General features: G+C 35.1%; 1 protein-coding gene across 8 annotated transcripts in view; it reads right to left on the bottom strand.

Moving 5' to 3' along the window:
- Positions 1-17,402, bottom strand: part of LOC121381236 (A-kinase anchor protein 9-like) — a 134,965-nt gene that overhangs the window by 67,832 nt on the left and 49,731 nt on the right. For 6 of the 8 annotated variants that reach the window (XM_041510454.1, XM_041510459.1, XM_041510455.1 and 3 more), the window contains 12 exons: positions 14,587-14,703; positions 11,910-12,029; positions 9,661-9,835; positions 9,352-9,422; positions 9,009-9,075; positions 7,892-8,071; positions 6,206-7,360; positions 5,388-5,509; positions 2,645-2,990; positions 1,996-2,192; positions 1,190-1,294; positions 311-541 (listed from right to left, as the gene is read on the bottom strand). In XM_041510454.1, coding sequence (XP_041366388.1) covers positions 311-541; positions 1,190-1,294; positions 1,996-2,192; positions 2,645-2,990; positions 5,388-5,509; positions 6,206-7,360; positions 7,892-8,071; positions 9,009-9,075; positions 9,352-9,422; positions 9,661-9,835; positions 11,910-12,029; positions 14,587-14,703 — 2,886 coding nt within the window. The remainder of the gene's footprint in view (positions 1-310; positions 542-1,189; positions 1,295-1,995; positions 2,193-2,644; positions 2,991-5,387; positions 5,510-6,205; positions 7,361-7,891; positions 8,072-9,008; positions 9,076-9,351; positions 9,423-9,660; positions 9,836-11,909; positions 12,030-14,586; positions 14,704-17,402) is intronic. The other 2 variants (XM_041510456.1, XM_041510462.1) reach the window with 2 other exon arrangements.

Raw genomic sequence — 17,402 nt, 5'->3', positions numbered from 1 at the left:
TTTTATCAACCAAACTCTCCCTCCCCCCAACTCCCTCCAAGAATTTGATTTAGTTCAAAGTCATTGCACCTAGTCACGGTTCAAACTATTATTGTTTGCCTTTGGAGCTACTATAAACACCAGGACGGCCAGAAACACATTGTGCTTGTCAATATTAATATAATTTAAAGAAAACGTTATATGTAATGGGCAATATAATGGAAAAACAAGCTGCAAACCACAACTATTTTACATTGCCTTTTACCTTAGATCAGTGTCTTTAATGGCCACCATTTACTAACAACTAACATGCATGATAAATCAACTGTACCTGTTTAATTTTCTCGTCTTTCTGATCAGACTCGTCCACGGATGACTGCTGCGGACTACCTCGGACTACATCGGCGAACGACCGGGTGACCATCAGGTCGTCGTCGGGTGAGCTACACGGAGTCCGGCGACCCTCCTCGTCATCGGCGCCCTCTCTAGGAGTACTCTTCAGCTGGGCCTCGCTCCCAGACACATCACTGTCCAGAGTCGAGTTCAGTTCCACTTTCTGCAACTGGTGAGAAAATTATAATGCAGCCATTCTTCAGTTATACATAAAAAAAAAAAAAACATTCAATAACACTATCAATAGCAAAAATGAAATTAATTAAGCCAAGAAATTTAAAATTATTTTTGTATTAGAAATACTAATGACATAGGGAATGCCTTTTTTCATACTATGGAATTTACTACAAGTTATTTATTACTGAGCCGATTATTTTCTAAATTGTACACAAAAATAGTATTTTTTATTTATTTCCAAAACACTTTTACTTTTCTTCTTATGTCTAACCAAACAAAAATTATTTACAAAAACATTTTTGTAGGAGGATGTGACGGACCGTAGTCATTAGGCAATGCAAAGTATTTCTGGCTATTACAACTTATTTTACCATTAATTATAAATTACTTAAAACATTTTACTAAAATGATCAATTTGGGTAAATATCAATGTTTCTGTTTATAATGGTGTTTATTTTAGCTCAAAACACTGAACAAACATCATGAAATTCAAATACCATACCTCGGAAACTATGGTCAGTGATATAAAGGCTTTTCATAATGCACAATAACTACTAAAGTTAATATAAAAATAAATTTGAATGTGGAATAAAGAGTGTGCGATATGTAGTGGTATATGATAGTGCAGGCAGGAGTGTACCAGTGACGTGGTGTGAACTGGAAGCACAACTTCAGATAACTCTCTCATCTCTTCCATGTGCTCAGGCTGTGTAGACATTAGTGACTGCATTTGTGTTAGTTCCATCTGCAACACACAGGTTAGCTAGTGCAGCACTCAATATAAACATGCAGATATAATAAAAAATAAATAAATAAATAATAAAAAAATATAAAATAAATAAAATAAGGATGCATTTGACAAATCTGATGGTGGGGTGGGGGTGGGTGAAGGGAATGTAGATTTTAAATTACATGGACTAATGAAATGCAGAGAAAGGAATGTGTTTTTAAATGACATCTGCACACTTTTAAGCCAAGACTAATTTGGTGTCTAACACAATTGGTATTTGCTTTCCTATCTATGGGAAAGTGCTATTCTCTTTCCTCTCCAACTATAATCTTAATACTTGTGATATACAAGTCATAGACACTGGTTGGGTTAGGAAAAAAATCATACTTCAGCTCAGGTGTAAGCTTTACTACTGACATATTTGGTTAATGCGTCAAATTTTTTAAAATACAAGTGCAATTTCACTCAAGGCAAAACCATTCGTGAATCCTTTAAGGAATGTATGGTAAAAGAAAGCCTTTAAGGAATGTATGGTAAAAGAAAGCCTTTAAGGCATGTATGGTAAAAGTAAGCCTTTAAGGAATGTATGGTAAAAGTATGCCTTTAAGACGTGTATGGTAAAAGTAAGTCTTTAAGGAATGTATGGTAAAAGTAAGCCTTTAAGGAATGTATGGTAAAGTAAGCCACTGTATTGTACTGCACACTGAGTGACTTACCTGATGTTGTTCCCTGACCTCCTCGGACACTTGCTGATGCCGATGTTCAAGGTTCCTCATTTCTTTCTCATGCTTCTCCTGCAGCTGTTGTTCCAGGTCCTGTAACTCTTGCTGGTGTGCAGCCTCCAGTTCCGACTTGACCTTTTCCGTATCCATGGCAGCTGCCAACAGGGCATCATCATGAGATCTCTGTATAGCTGATAAAATATGTAAATGTGGAGTTTTTTCTTTTTTAGTTGATTGGGTTCAGGGTTGTTTTTCTTTTTTGGGGGTGTGGAGGCTTTGGGGTTGGGGTAGTGTTCTATATCAATGCAAATAGCATGTCAATATATAGTTTAGGTTTAGTGTAGAAGTCCTACTTATGACCAGAACATAATGAATCTCTGCTTGCACAAAATAAAGTTTGGTAATGATGGATGGAAAGAAAAAAATATAAATATAACAAAGTTTATCCAAAATTTACTAAAAGACATAGTGACAAAGATCTTCTTCACCTCACAAGAAGTAAATAAAATTTGTAAAAGTAAAAAAATGAATATTTCAGTACCTGATATTTTTTGGGGGAGATTGATTTCATAATTAAACTGTTCAACAATTAAATAATGCAAAAACAACCTATTTTTACTCAAAATTCTGACAAACTACACACTTTGCATTTTCTCCTCAAATTCTTCTTTCATAGTCTGCAGTATTTTCTCATGCCGTTCTTGTAGTTCCTGAGTTTTCTCTAGCCTTTCATCATCAGCATCACCATTGTCTGTCTGGATGTAGACGCTCTGCTGGTCGCCAAGAGTCGACGCAGTGGCTTCTTGTAGCTTCTGAATCTGTTCATTGTGATCTGTCTCCAGCCGTCTAATTTGTTCCTCATACTGCTGAATGGCTTCACGCTGGCGTCTCACCTCCGCGTCATGCTTCTCTTGCAGTTCCTCACCTTCTTTAGCTCGGTCGGCCATGAAGTCGTCCATCATTTTACGATGACACTCCATGAAACGCTTCTGAAAGTCAATGAAGGAAGGGAGGGATTTATGAAATTATGAAAGTATGAATAAATGAATGACATGTTAGCATAAAAAATTAATTAGCAAGTAAAGAAAATACATTATCTGGTAGTCTGACATTCCAGAATGACTTCAGCAAATTATATTAATAAAAAACAAAACAAATGAACAGACCAAATAAGTAGATTCACTCACTCAATTTAATTTCCTGTGACATGTATCCTATCGAATTATTCATTTAAAATTAGGCAAAAAAATCAGCCTAGTGAGCAACTGCGAGTGCTCTGCCTTCAATGTATAAAACAAGTTTTGGTTATTTTCCTTTTATCTTTTATTTTATTTTGGTATACTGTAATCACTGAAAAAAAAACCACTCTCAGTTACATTTGATCTGTTATATGTTGTTAAGCTTTACATATATGTATTAAGTCAAGTCACCAATGAAAGATAGAAAACAGACTACATATACCTGGGTTTTTTAAGTGATACATACTTTCTAAAGTTTGAATGCCCTGAAAGCAGCTCAGAAATACACAGGGTCGTTTCCATCATAAAATGAATAAAAATGTGTTTAAGATTCAACTTTATGTTTTTACAGTTTTCCAGGGCAGATCAATAAATCAAGAAAACGGTAAACAAGTCTGTGTTGACGGAACTGACCAGACATGCAAAACCTCAAACACGTTTTTGCATAAGGTGCATGAAAAAATAAAATTCAGTGCATAATAGAAATTACAGAGAGATGAAGCCTAACCTGGGGGTTGTCTCACAACATTCTTAAACAATTAACTATCGCCTGCCTGTGAAGATCATGTGTATATGCCGGTTTACCTACAGCAAACAGAAACTGTATACATGTACCTGTATCATCATTAGATCCATAAAGGCCATCTTCAAAAGTGGAAAAATGTACTTTATGACAACATCCAAATAATTTACTACTGAACACCAAGGCCATCAATTAATAATGTTTGCTGTAAGCTGGGCCATCATTTTAGCACGATGTCAGCCAGATGGTAACAGTATTTAAATTAAATTTTTTGGACTGAATGAATGAAAGGATGGATGGATGGAAGGATGGATAGATGGACGAATGAAGGATGAATGGAAGGATGAATGGATGGAAGGATGGATGGATGGATGGGGGGATGGATGGATGACTGGATTGGAGGGATGGATGGATGGATGGATGGATGGATGGATGGATGATTTGAATGAATGAATGAATTACACACAAGCTACAACAATTTAATTATTACTTTACAAATTAATTCATTCATTAATGACACGCAAGCCATAACAACAAATCAGCTGTTAAGTATCACTATGGAATAATGATTTGTGTACAGGGATGATGACATATAAAATTTATTAATTCTAGGATGTTTTGAGAAAAGGTTTTAAAATACTACAAAAAATAAAGGAAGAAAAGAAATGGAAGTTTGTTTTGTTTAATGACACCACTAGAGCACATTGATTTACTAATTATCGGCTATTAAAAACGAAACAAAGGATGAAAAGAAAGAAATGGAGGAAAAAGAAACCAAAGGTAATAAACACTAAAACTGAACTGTTGTCTTGGATGTGACCCCTATATGGACATTGAAATAGTAAACATTGCGAATAATGGAAGATTAAGCCAGTCCTAGTCAAACATTCACGACACTTTGTCACATTTGCACAGCAAACAGTTTAACAGCAGTCTGCATGCTTTTATCGTGTAGTCTGGCCTCACTGAGAAGTGCTAAGATAGAAGTTTGAGGAGATTTTTATTCAAATATTATTTATGACAATGTAAAGTTCAAAGAACTTAAAAAATTAAATCAATCCATATATGTGGCTTCGTACATTTTGAATTTCACTACAAGATGAACAATTGAATGGATGTGCAAACAAAATCTGTAAACGGCACAATATTTCATGTTTCTGCTCGTGTCTGTTACACATCTTCAAATTCACGTGAATGGCTTATGGGTTACATGGTGAGCTGTTGCTTATGGGCTATGTGGTGAGCTGTTGCTTATAAGTTATGCAGTGAGCTGTTTTATTAACTTATTCCAAAATTTAAAATAAAAAATATACTAACTCATGGCAAATTCAGTTTGAAATGTATTTTGAATGTCATTGTAGTACAGAACTACAGTATAAGCATGTCAGGATTTGGCAACTCATTGGTTGTGCAACATAATTCATGTTACCAAATAATCAGTTATCTAGGTAAAAATCATGGGAACCAACTTCCGGTTACCTAAGAATGAAGAGATAAGAGGTCACCTTTCTGCAAAATTGATCCAGGAAATCTGGTGCAAAATACAGTTTTATAGGTTTATATTTAAATAACATGCACATGTTGCATTCTGTTGCATTTATTTTATTAAATTATGTTTATCTTACCCTCTCTGACTCCAGTGTTTCATCAAACTCTTGTTGCATGAGATTTTTGGCAAGTTCCAGTTCCATGTCTATTTTGTCTCGTATTATGTCTTCAACTTCGGGACATTCTCCATTCTCAATGTCTACAAACAAAACATATTGTGTTGTTCATAACAAAGTATATCAATAAATTCCAAGTCCCAGTTTGGTTCACAACGTCAGAATCAAGATATAAAATTTAGAACTAGAAAACCAAACTGATTAATAAATTTAATATTTAACTATCTGGCCCACATCAGAAACCATCTATAAAATATGGAATTGCATAAGCAAAATGATTTAATAAATTCATGATCCTGCATGTATATATTGACTGTTAACACCCGATACAATACTGGTCATATTAATTCTTAGAACCAAACTGGCCCATAACAGAAATGAACGACCATCATAATTGTAACTTGTAATCAGACTGACTTCCAAGTTCAGTGTCGTAGTATATCGACAAACTGTCTGGAACTATGTTCCGCTGAACCGTATATCAATATATGTATATCCAGGAATATACAGTACTGTGGAATGTCCATGCTAAGTCTAAAACTAACCATACCCTAATGCTAGAATTGAACAAATAACTGGGATTATCCAGGAATATACAGTACTGCGGAATGTCGATTCTATGTCTAAAACTAACCATACCCTACTGCTAGAATTGAACAAATAACTGGGATTATCCAAGAATATACAGTACTGCGGAATGTCCATTCGTTGTCTAAAACTAACCATACCCTACTGCTAGAATTGAACAAACAATTATAAAATTTTTTAGCTTTATTTACCTTCTATAAGCTTGTCGTATTTCTCCTGAGCTTGTGTTAATTTCAATTGCATATTTTCAATATCACTTTGGTGTTTTTTCGACAATCCGTCTTTTTCTGCAGTCAGAGCTGCAAGTTCTTGAGTCAGTTTATCAATTCTGTCCGTGTACTCCTGCTTCAGCAAGTTTAGATCCTTATCCGACACAACAGAATCATCCGTCTTACATACTTTAGCACCATTGGTTTGAGTCGATTCATTACTTACAGTACCATCAGTAGAATCAGAACTTTTTCTCAACAATACACTCTCAGTTACCTCCCCTTCAACAGAATCAACAGCATGGAGTCCAGACGCGGCAATTGCTTCTCTGGTCGATATGTCTCTTCCTAATTCAGCTGCTTGTCTCTTGAGTTCGATTTCCATCTGGACTCTGAATTCAGATTGCATAGTTTCGGTTTCTATTTTGGCTTCGTGTTCGAGCTCCTGCCTCAGATCGTCCAGAGCTTCCTTGTGACTGTGAACAAGATCCTCCATCTGAACCTGTAGGTCCTTCTCACGCTGGATGGAATCACACAGGTCCTGTTCCAGCTGAACCACTTTCTCAGCACCTTTCTCTCCGTCAGACTTTTCTTCCTGCATCTGGGCAATCAGCATCTCCTTGTCGGAGAGATCTCGCCTCAGGCTGTCCACCAACTGCTGAGATTCGTTCTGCTGGTCCTTCAGGGACTTCACCTCCTCTACCAGCTGGGAGGTCCTGTCTCGCTCCTGTTCTAACAACACTTCCAGATCACCGATTTGTTTTTCACGCTCACGAATTATGTCTTCCAGTCCAGAAACCTTTGTCTCCAAAGCATCAATGTTATGTTGTTTTGATGCCTCTGACATGGATTCGTCACTGTCAGATATCACAGTCAGATTGGTAGTCCTATGAACATACTCACGAACCTTGGACAGTTCTAAAGAGTCTGACAGATCCAGATTCTCACTGGAGTCTTTAGATTCAGGTATCTGAATGTGCATTGTACTCATGTTTTCCTCATATTTAGCTTGTAAAGAAGATATCTCTTCCTCGAAGGATTTTTCCATTTCTCTGACATGCTTTTCGTAATAAGCACGAAGATCATCTAGTTCTTTCTGCTGGTTCTCCTGTATTTTTTCTCTTTCACCATCTTGGTCTGAAATTAATGATAATGAGATAAACGTAATCATTCCTATAATTCATTGAGAATTTACCTATTAAAATTTAGTTTTAATGAACTGAAAATTAATGGATATATGTTGAATCCCAACAAACTTTATTAATAATCGGCCATTGGATGTCAAACATTTGGTAATTTTGACATATAGTCTTAGTAGCAAGGGATCTTTTATATGCATCATCCCAAATATAGGATAGCAAATACCACTGCCTTTGATATACCAGTCGTGATGCAGTGAGCTGGATGGAACGAGAGATAGCCCAATGGGCGATCTCAGACTGACCGCACATCAAGCAAGTGCTTTACCACTGGGCTACATCCCGCCCCATAACCTACATAATGCTGTGTAGCAAAGTGGTAATTAGCCCAGAATGAACATGTATATCAGACTGTTTTTACTAACAATGAAAAGCACACACCTGTATACTGCTGTAGACAAGTCTTTAAGGTAAAAAAACAAGGTGGGTATACGAGACTGTTTTTTTACTGACAATAAACAACACACACCTGTATACTGCTGAAGCCGAGTGTTAAAGGTGGAGACCTCCTCCTCGTATTTTTGCTGTAGACTCTCAATTTCCTCCTGTAACTGCTCAACCTGTTTCATGTGCTCCACATGCTCAGACAGGAACCGACTCCGCAACTCGGCCAAGTCTTCCTTCTGTCTCTCCAGCAGGGCACACACATCTACAGAAAGCAAAGGGGATATTTAACAATACTCCTATCTCTCTAGCAGGACACACACATCTAACAGAAAGCAAAGGGGATACTTAACAATACTCCTATCTCTCTAGCAGGACACACACATCTAACAGAAAGCAAAGGGAATACTTAACAATACTCCTATCTCTCTAGCAGGACACACACATCTAACAGAAAGCAAAGGGGATACTTAACAATACTCATATCTCTCTAGCAGGGCCCCAATACAGTAAAAGTAAAAATTTATTTAGTTTAACAACACCACTAGAGTACATTGATTTATTAATCATCAGCTATTGGATGTCAAAAAATTTGTAATTTTTTACTCGTAGTCTCAGAGGAAACCCACAACTTTTTCCCCATTAGCAGTAAGGGATCTTTTATATGCACTTCCCGCAGACAGGACAGCACATACCATAACCTTGTATATACAAGTCGAGGTGCACCGATTGGAATGAAAAAAAAAAGTACGAGAATAGATCCACTAAAGTAGTTCGATCCTTAGGCGAGCGCTCTAGCAACTTAGCTAAAGTTAAAGTTTGATTTGTTTTAACACCACTAGAGCAAATTGATTTATTAATCATCAGCTACTGGATGTCAAATAATTGGTAATTCTGACATGTAGCCAACCGAGCTAGATCCTGCCCCACAGTAAGACTTTCAGAAGGGTGCAAGAGATCTGTGACAAATATTGGCATTCTGGCCTTACTATGAAAATCGAGGGAAGGGGACAATAAACTTTATTTTAAAAAAACAAAAAAACAAGTCTTCAATTATTTATGAAGCATTTTGCTGAGTGACATGTAAAAGACATAAAAAATTTGTTTTAACCAAGCTGTTAACATGTTGTAGTGAAGTATAGCAACATTATAAAATATCCTAAATTAAGAGAACTGATTAGAAAAACAAAACAAACAGGCACCATTTGGTTCAGAGTTATCTTCCTGGAGACCTTTCAAAACTTTTGTTTCCAATTCAGCACTGATTTTCTGGAAAGACAAATATATCATTCGTTACATAACAAATCACAGAAAATTAAACTAACAAATGGAAAAAAAATCAATTTAAATTTGTAAAATGCATTACATTTATAAATAACCTAACCATGTAAGTCTGACATTAATGAATTAAAAACCTGCACTGAATTACCAACATGTTTATATTAAAGATATTACAGATATTAAGAAGAACATTACATGTTTTTTTTAAACAAGCTAAATACCAATATGGCATTAGTAAAGAATATTATTGTGGCTAGAACAAACCTGGATAATTTCTTGATATCGTTCATACAATTTCACATCCAACTTTTCAAATTCTGACAATGCTTTTGAATCTGAAACAAAAGGAAAAACAAACAGAATATCAATATAGATCAATATTTTTTGAAAATTCTAAAGTATACAATACCTCAGATGAGCGCTCTAGCACTGAATGACATTTTACTCTTTAAAGAAAGAAGAAAGGAAGGATATAAGAAAGATTGGAAGAAAAAAAGAAAAAGAAGATAGATTAAAAAAGAAAGAAAGAAAGAAAGAAAGAAAGACAAAACAAATGCTGAAAAAAAAGGTAACCTTTTGTTGAGAGCTCTGCCTTAATTCTGTTGATCTCGTCCTTGTGTTGTTTCTTGAGGTTGTCAATGTCGGCAGCATGTCTCTCGTCAATGTCGGAACGAATCAGCTCGAGTTGTCCATTGTAAACCTGCTCAGCAGACAATCTCATTGCCTGCACTTGAAGATAGATGTCCTCCTGAAGTGAACAGAAATAATTATGTACATAATTCATAAGAAATATTCTATGGAAATTAACTGGTACCAAATAAACATATTTACTTACTGGGTTTTGTTATGTATCTACTGTTTATTCAGAATTAAATATTTTATATACGGTACTGCCATGAAAATATTTTTGGTTTCATACTTTCCATGCCTTCCTATCTAATTTATCGTCTATTGCTTATTACATAATTTAATATCAATATCATGATAAAGAAATATTTTATTCAACATATATGCTAATAAAAGATAACAACACAGTGGGTTTGAAAGGAAAGCAAAGGAATATTTGCTGAATGACACCTCAGAACATTTTTAAATTATAGCTATATGGTATCTAAAATATGGTTATTTTGACAATAAGTTGCAAACGAGACAAAGTCCAATGATCCCATTTTAATAGTTTAATTGTTTTTGTTGTGTAATGTTATTTTTATACAAAGGGACCATACATAGAATGTTCCACTTTTAACTGGGGATGTCATCATTTCATACTCAGTGTAGGCAAACTGAGTGTAGGCAAAATGGGTTGTAGGCAAAATTGGAGGACACCCTACCACCACATAGGATACTACTATCGATAAAGCAGTAAGGGATCTTTTAAATGTACTTTCCCATGGACAGGACAGTACATACCTTGGCATTTGATGTAATATAGTCATGTAACAGTGGTTGGGACAGGAAATAACACGAGTACATTGAGGGCAATGGATCCTATGACCCATCACACCTCAGGCAAGCACTCCACTAGCTCTGAGCTACATTCTCTGTACCCTCAGTGGGTTTGAACATTAAATTAAAATGAAAACAAGAACAGTATGTCACGTACATTGTTTTTGCTTGTTATTTATTTCACTGATCTATGGTGCCCTAGAACATATACCAGCTAGGTAAAGTGGTACATTTGTGTGTGCGACAGGCAAGTGCAGTAAACATGTGCAATAAATAAGAAACAAAAACAATGGATCCGACATTACATACTAGTATCCATTACATTATTTCTGATGACATGAGTGAACCCTGCATTATTAATTGTGTAAAACAATGAACCATAAAGTTTTGATCCTACATGTCTTCATTGTGTGGTTGGTTGTAGCACATGATTTTAATTGTATCACGAGAATGCCTAATTCATAGAGATTTCAGCTGCAATCTTCAAGTCATTAAATCACATGCCTGAGGTCATCACTATACATCTCGCCCAATAAGAACGCACCATTACACATACCTATCATTATCATCATGATCACATTGTCATATTTGCCTCAGGTAATTATTCAAAGCAAAACCTTTTACCACTGCAAAAATTTGCTAATGTACGTTATTACAAGTGACAGCGGAATAATGATGTTGTTTTGTTTGTCCTTCCTAGCTACGAGACTTTTATTTAATTTTTATAAATTTCATTTTCAATTAGATTTTTGTGCCTATATCCAATTACGGTTCAAAGATGCCGTCCTGGGCACACTAGCACACTATTCAGGACAGTGGGTTAATGGTTAGCTATTAGAAATTACACCTCCTCATCGAGTGATCAAAACTGTGAGTGGCAAATGACACTGGGATACGAACCCAGAACCTATCAGCTTTAAGGCCAATGTCTTTAATATTACAATGTCCTCATTTTTGTTACTGCACCCCCTCCCCAATTATTTTATGCTAGGTACAGCCGTGTTGTAACAAATGTTAAAACATTTACCTCACATCAAATTACTGCACCCCCTCCCCCAATTATTTTATGCTAGGTACATCCCTGTTCTAACAAATGTTAAAACATTTACCTCACATCAAATTACTGCAACCCCTCCACCAATTATTTTATGCTAGGTACAACCCTGTTCTAACAAATGTTAAAACATTTACCTCACATCAAATTACTGCACCCCCTCCACCAATTATTTTATGCTAGGTACAACCCTGTTCTAACAAATGTTAAAACATTTACCTCACATCAAATTACTGCACCCCCTCCCCCAATTATTTTATGCTAGGTACAGCCCTGTTCTAACAAATGTTAAAACATTTACCGTACATCAAATTGCTATTACCTTGTGTTCATTCTCAATCTTATCAATTTTGGCAGCATATATTTTCTGTAACTGATCGAGAATGGCATCCAGCTGGTTTCTGATCTCTTCATCGACACCTTCTCGGAGCTTCTCAACAGCCTGATAATATAATATAATAATAATCATATATGAGCTAAATTATCCAGGCTGCAAATTTAACTTGATTTAATGCTTTCACTAATTTAAGATTTCTGATTGGAAATGTAATATTTTAAGACAGAATCCCTAAATATCTATATAAAATCATGTTTATGATTCTGGTGGAATCCGTTAAAAAAAAAATTCCACAAATTCCATGCCTGTTATCTAAATATACTTAGTAAATAGTCACATGAATTCAGGGGCCATTCAAAATTATCAACATTTTTAAAAGCATACAATAAGCACCCTAATATCAGGAAACTGATTATCAGTGAGATATGTTGATGCATGTACATGTAACATAAACACAAATAGGGAAAGTTGAAAACAGGTCCTGACCTATCACATAGCAAACAGATTTTTTTATTTATAGAAGTACATACTGAACAACTTAAAAACTTAACAGATAAAAATGAACAGATAACAATGAACAATGAAAAAAATACAGCTTTTTATGCTTTATTAATACCCAGTACTCATAAAAGTATTCTGTTGACAACACTTATTTTTTTCTTTCATATATTCAAGTGTGGTATATCTCTGTCAGGCAACTGTAATTTTATAATCAAAAGATATCAGACACCGTCAGATCTATGTAAAGTATGATCTAGAAGTTAAATTCAATAGCACCATGGAGGTGTGCAAATGAAACACGAAATACAGATCTCACACAAATACTGATAGACCCAGTAACCAGTGAACCAGAGGAACAGGTATTTAATTTCAGATATAGCACATTTTATTTGAATAATAGATTAGACATGTCAGTTTCATGGTTTGATTTGTGATCTGAATGATTAGTTCAAACATGCTCATGCCAACACGCAAAGTGAAAACCTGTGTGGGTATCCAATTTTTATCTGAGCACTGGAATGTACACTTGTTAGGAAAATCTTGAAAGTAAACAGAGGAGTTCCAAATTGTATTATGATTAAAATATTGAAAGAGAAATCTAAATTAAAGCATAGTTAAATGAAAAAATATATGTTAAGTACATGTACACATGTAGGTAGCATGTTGAGAATAATTAACATACAAGGCAAACTGAATTAATAATTGTGCCTAGAACCCCCCCCCCCCCCCCCGCCTCATAAAAATTATCCTCCTGTGTTTTTTTGTGGGTGGGGGGGGTTGGGGGGGGGGGAGGATTGGGATTTTTTTTAGTGGGGTTGCATCAATAATTTTATTTTCCACTATAAATATTTTCTCATTTATATAAAAAAAATTTTATTATTATTATGTTTTAAGTATGCATGGACCTATCCTTTTATATATAAATACATGTACTATATGTATTTTCAGTTAAACCTAAATAGCTTAGTGTTGGAACCCATCCTCTATACCTTAAGAAATACACACACACATCTATGTGTATACATCTGTTATCATATTCTAAGGACAAAGAATCATCAATCAATGAGACTTTGCTGAAGGAACCTAAACATTCAAACAGCACTAATTCAAATGGCTTGAAAAATGGTGCATAAATAAGTCTAGCTGGATAAGTAATAAAGTCGTGTACTGGTAAACAAGTCACATGCAGTACTCTCTGTATGCATGTCTTTTCAAGCCACATAGCTTTTAGGTAAACATCTTAATAGCATTCCTCTGTTATAAACACGAAAACCATAAGAATACAAATCAGGGTACAATATGTCATACGAATTGTCATTCTGTTAGCATGTTGGCTTTGCAATTTAAATTCTTGTAAAAATTCAATCGGATACGTGATAAACTGAAAGTCACTTTACTAAGTACCAAAGAAATTGTTTATAAAAATGTTTCCATTTTGCTTACACATTCTGCTTCAGATGGAAATACTGTCCAAAAAAAAAACCAAACGATAATGATTCACATAATTGAACAATCGGTTACTTGGATAAAAATCGCTGACTTCTGGTTACATGTACTTAAGATTCTGAAATATTGTTTTCTGCAAATGCGGTTTGAAAAATTTGATTCGTATCAGGATTTCTGCCAGAGGGTATGAAAGGTAAAATTATGTACCCTAAAATCTTGGAATTTAATGGATACATTTTTTTCTCAGTTTTTAGAACTGCTGTTTAAAATTTGTAAAAGTACATGAAATGCAGTGTTCAGTTTCAAAAGCTTTCAATTCAACTTATTTTCGTGCTTATATCCAATTAAGGTTCAAGCATGCTGTCCTGAACACACACCTCAGTTATTTGGGCTGTCTGTCCAGGACAGTGGGTTAGTTGTTAGCTGGATGGTGGTTAGAGAGAGAGAAGAGGGTGTAGTGGCCTTACACTTACCCATTGAGCCCTTAAGAACTTGCTCTGGGTTGGAGCCGGTACCGGGCTATGAACCCTGTGCCTACCAACCTGTAGTCCGATGGCTTAACCACTGCGCCATCGAGGCCAGTTCAAAAGCTTTCAAACCCATAACCACCTAGTAGGGGCACTTATGATTCCTTTTGTTTTTATAACCTCAAATTATTTCCTGGCAGACAACCTGCCCATGATACAATGTGCTGAGCTGAAGGAGAAAGATCTACCTCTTTGTGGTGGTCCTGGAGGAGTAGATAGTCCTGATGCTTCTGCTCTTTCTGAGCTGCCAGTTCCTGTCGCAGTGCATCCATTTGGCCTTCATACTGGTTCTTCAGACTCTCCAGCTACAAATAAACAAACACAGGTCAGGAATCGAGAAAACATGAACAATTAATCCACAACACCGTCATTAAAATGTTGGTCATGAAAGTGAAATCGCATGACAATGACATGATACCATAGGTGTACATGTAGCTGTATCCTGTTAATTCTATAATACAGTGTATTAATAAAGCTTGAAAATTAAAAAAATTAAAATAAAAATAAAAGTAGTTATTTAATAAACTTTAACATTTTACATACATACATACATACATACATACATACATGCAGGTCTGATGTATACATTTTGATTTATCACTTATCACAAAGTACCTATGATGCTCAGGATTTTAATCCCAAAGAGATTTCCAATTTTCACCCTATTTAATTGGGTTTTTTGTCCTACTCCTACATGTATCCCTGAAATGGCTTTCCCCATAGCACTAATTAATGAAAGAAAGAAAAAGAGAAAAAGAAATATATGCTTTATTTAAGGCAACACATGTTTATCTACAAATTAATTACTGCTAGTATACTGTACAAAAAATGTATTACAAAACATCTGTTCATCTTATCATTGCCAGTATAGTAGTCACAGACTAAGATGGCAAAAGAAGTAGAAACAGAGGTCTGACAACATAATGCTTATTAAAACAACTCTCATAAAATATCATGGAAATATCTTTGAAAATCATTCAGGAGTGTTTGCTATTACTGCATTACATAATGAATGTGTGGTAACCACTATCAAGAACACCGTGCAAACAACTGGCACACAAAGACTGAATTAGTAGTACCCAAATTCTGTCAGGCCAACACTACCAAGTCAAAGCTCTATCTTGTGGGCAACACACAAATACAAACCAAACTCAATTCTAAAGACGACTGTGTTATAATTGTATCAGGTGAAATCCAGAGGGCAGAAATAATGTTAGTGTAGCACGTCCACATGAGAATACGACAAGAGGGTTAACAGTAAACGACAAGAGGGTTAACAGTAAACGACTGTAGATGATGTAACTGTTGTTAACACATGCCTGTTCAGCATGTGTAATGTAGAATATTATTCAGCTGGAATTTAAAAAAAAAACTAGAGTCCTTAACACAGGGAATGTCTTTTTTCATACTATGGAATTTACTACAAGTTATTTATTTCTGAGCCGACTGTTTCTAAATTGCACACAAAAATAGTTCTTGGTTTTGGGGTTTTATTTTTTTATTTCCAAAACACTTTTACTTTTCTTCTTCAGTCAAACCAAACTGAAATTATTTACAACAAAAAATTTTTTGTAGGAGGATGGGATGAACTATATAGGCACTTCTGTGGATGGCAGGCATTGAAGAAAATGTCTCCACTCTATAACCTTTGATACTTTTTACAAGAAACCTTATTTAATTAACTGGAAGGAAACAGAATATTTATCAACCACTCAGTACACTGTTTTAATATAAGGCAATATTAACTTTAAGTGTCGAACAGATGTAACATCTCTCAGTCATCTATTGAAATATGTTATTTTTCAGACAGAATATCAGCTGCACATCGCATAAATGTCGCATTTAAACTATTAAAAAAATATATACATATATCCTGCTGTATGAAGTTATGGCAAAAAATACCTTTTGAAAGAATGGAAACTGTAGATGTAATTAACTCCACATTGTTTAATTATATTAGCTATTATTTCTAAGTAAATATCAAAGTTAATTACATCTTGATGGGTGCAGATTTAATACATATTTTCTTTAGATGTATGTACATGCTTTCCATATAGTTTAGTTATTTCGACATCATTACATGTTCATGTACTTTACTAATATGTTTTGTTCTTTAATGTGTTAAAGGAGGGCGAGACGTAGCCCAGTGGTAAAGTGCTCACTTGATGCGTGGTCAGTTTGGGATCGATCCCCGTCAGTGGGCCCATTGGGCTATTTCTCGCTCCAGCCAGTGTACCACAACTGGTATATCAAAGGCTGTGGTATGTGCTATCCTGTCTCTGGGATGGTGCATATATAAAAGATTCCTTGCTGCTAATCGAAAAGAGTAGCCCATGAAGTGGCGACAGCGGGTTTCCTTTCAATATCTGTGTGGTCCTTAACCATATGTCTGACACCATATAACCGTAAATAAAATGTGTTGAGTGTGTCGTTAAACAAAACATTTCTTTCTTTCTTTTTTTAATGTGTTAAAGCTTATTATTTGTTCTTCAATTTTATAGGACCTGGAAAATTAATGACAAAATTTCATGCATTTCAAGGATTTCCATCTTTTCAAGAATTTCCATACAGCATTATGAATAATGCATAAAATAAAATAAAAATAAAAATAACCAAGTAAAGTGGTACGTTAATTGCTCTTCAGAACATTTCCCAATCATGATAAGCACAGACATTACATGTAAGTAGGCACATAATCAATGCATGATTGGAACATCTGTATAACTAATGTATGACACATGAATTTGATCATATATTCAGTACCTACATTTTGTACATGAGTACATGTACTTTAAAGAACTAAGCTGAAGATTGTCCATTCATATTGCAATTATGAATAGTGCCTACGATAAATTAAAAATCTACTCTAGGAATTGTATCAAAATAGTCAATAAAATATACCCATAATTAACTGCTATATCCAAAAACATAATTTAAACCTGATCATGGTGACCATAAAACTGCAGTTAAGGCTAGGTAACATTTAACATTTAAAATCAACATG

This window comes from Gigantopelta aegis, chromosome 9 (assembly GCF_016097555.1).
Source record: "Gigantopelta aegis isolate Gae_Host chromosome 9, Gae_host_genome, whole genome shotgun sequence".
NCBI classification, from domain to species: domain Eukaryota; kingdom Metazoa; phylum Mollusca; class Gastropoda; order Neomphalida; family Peltospiridae; genus Gigantopelta; species Gigantopelta aegis.
This window is presented reverse-complemented; position numbering and strand designations above follow the sequence as displayed.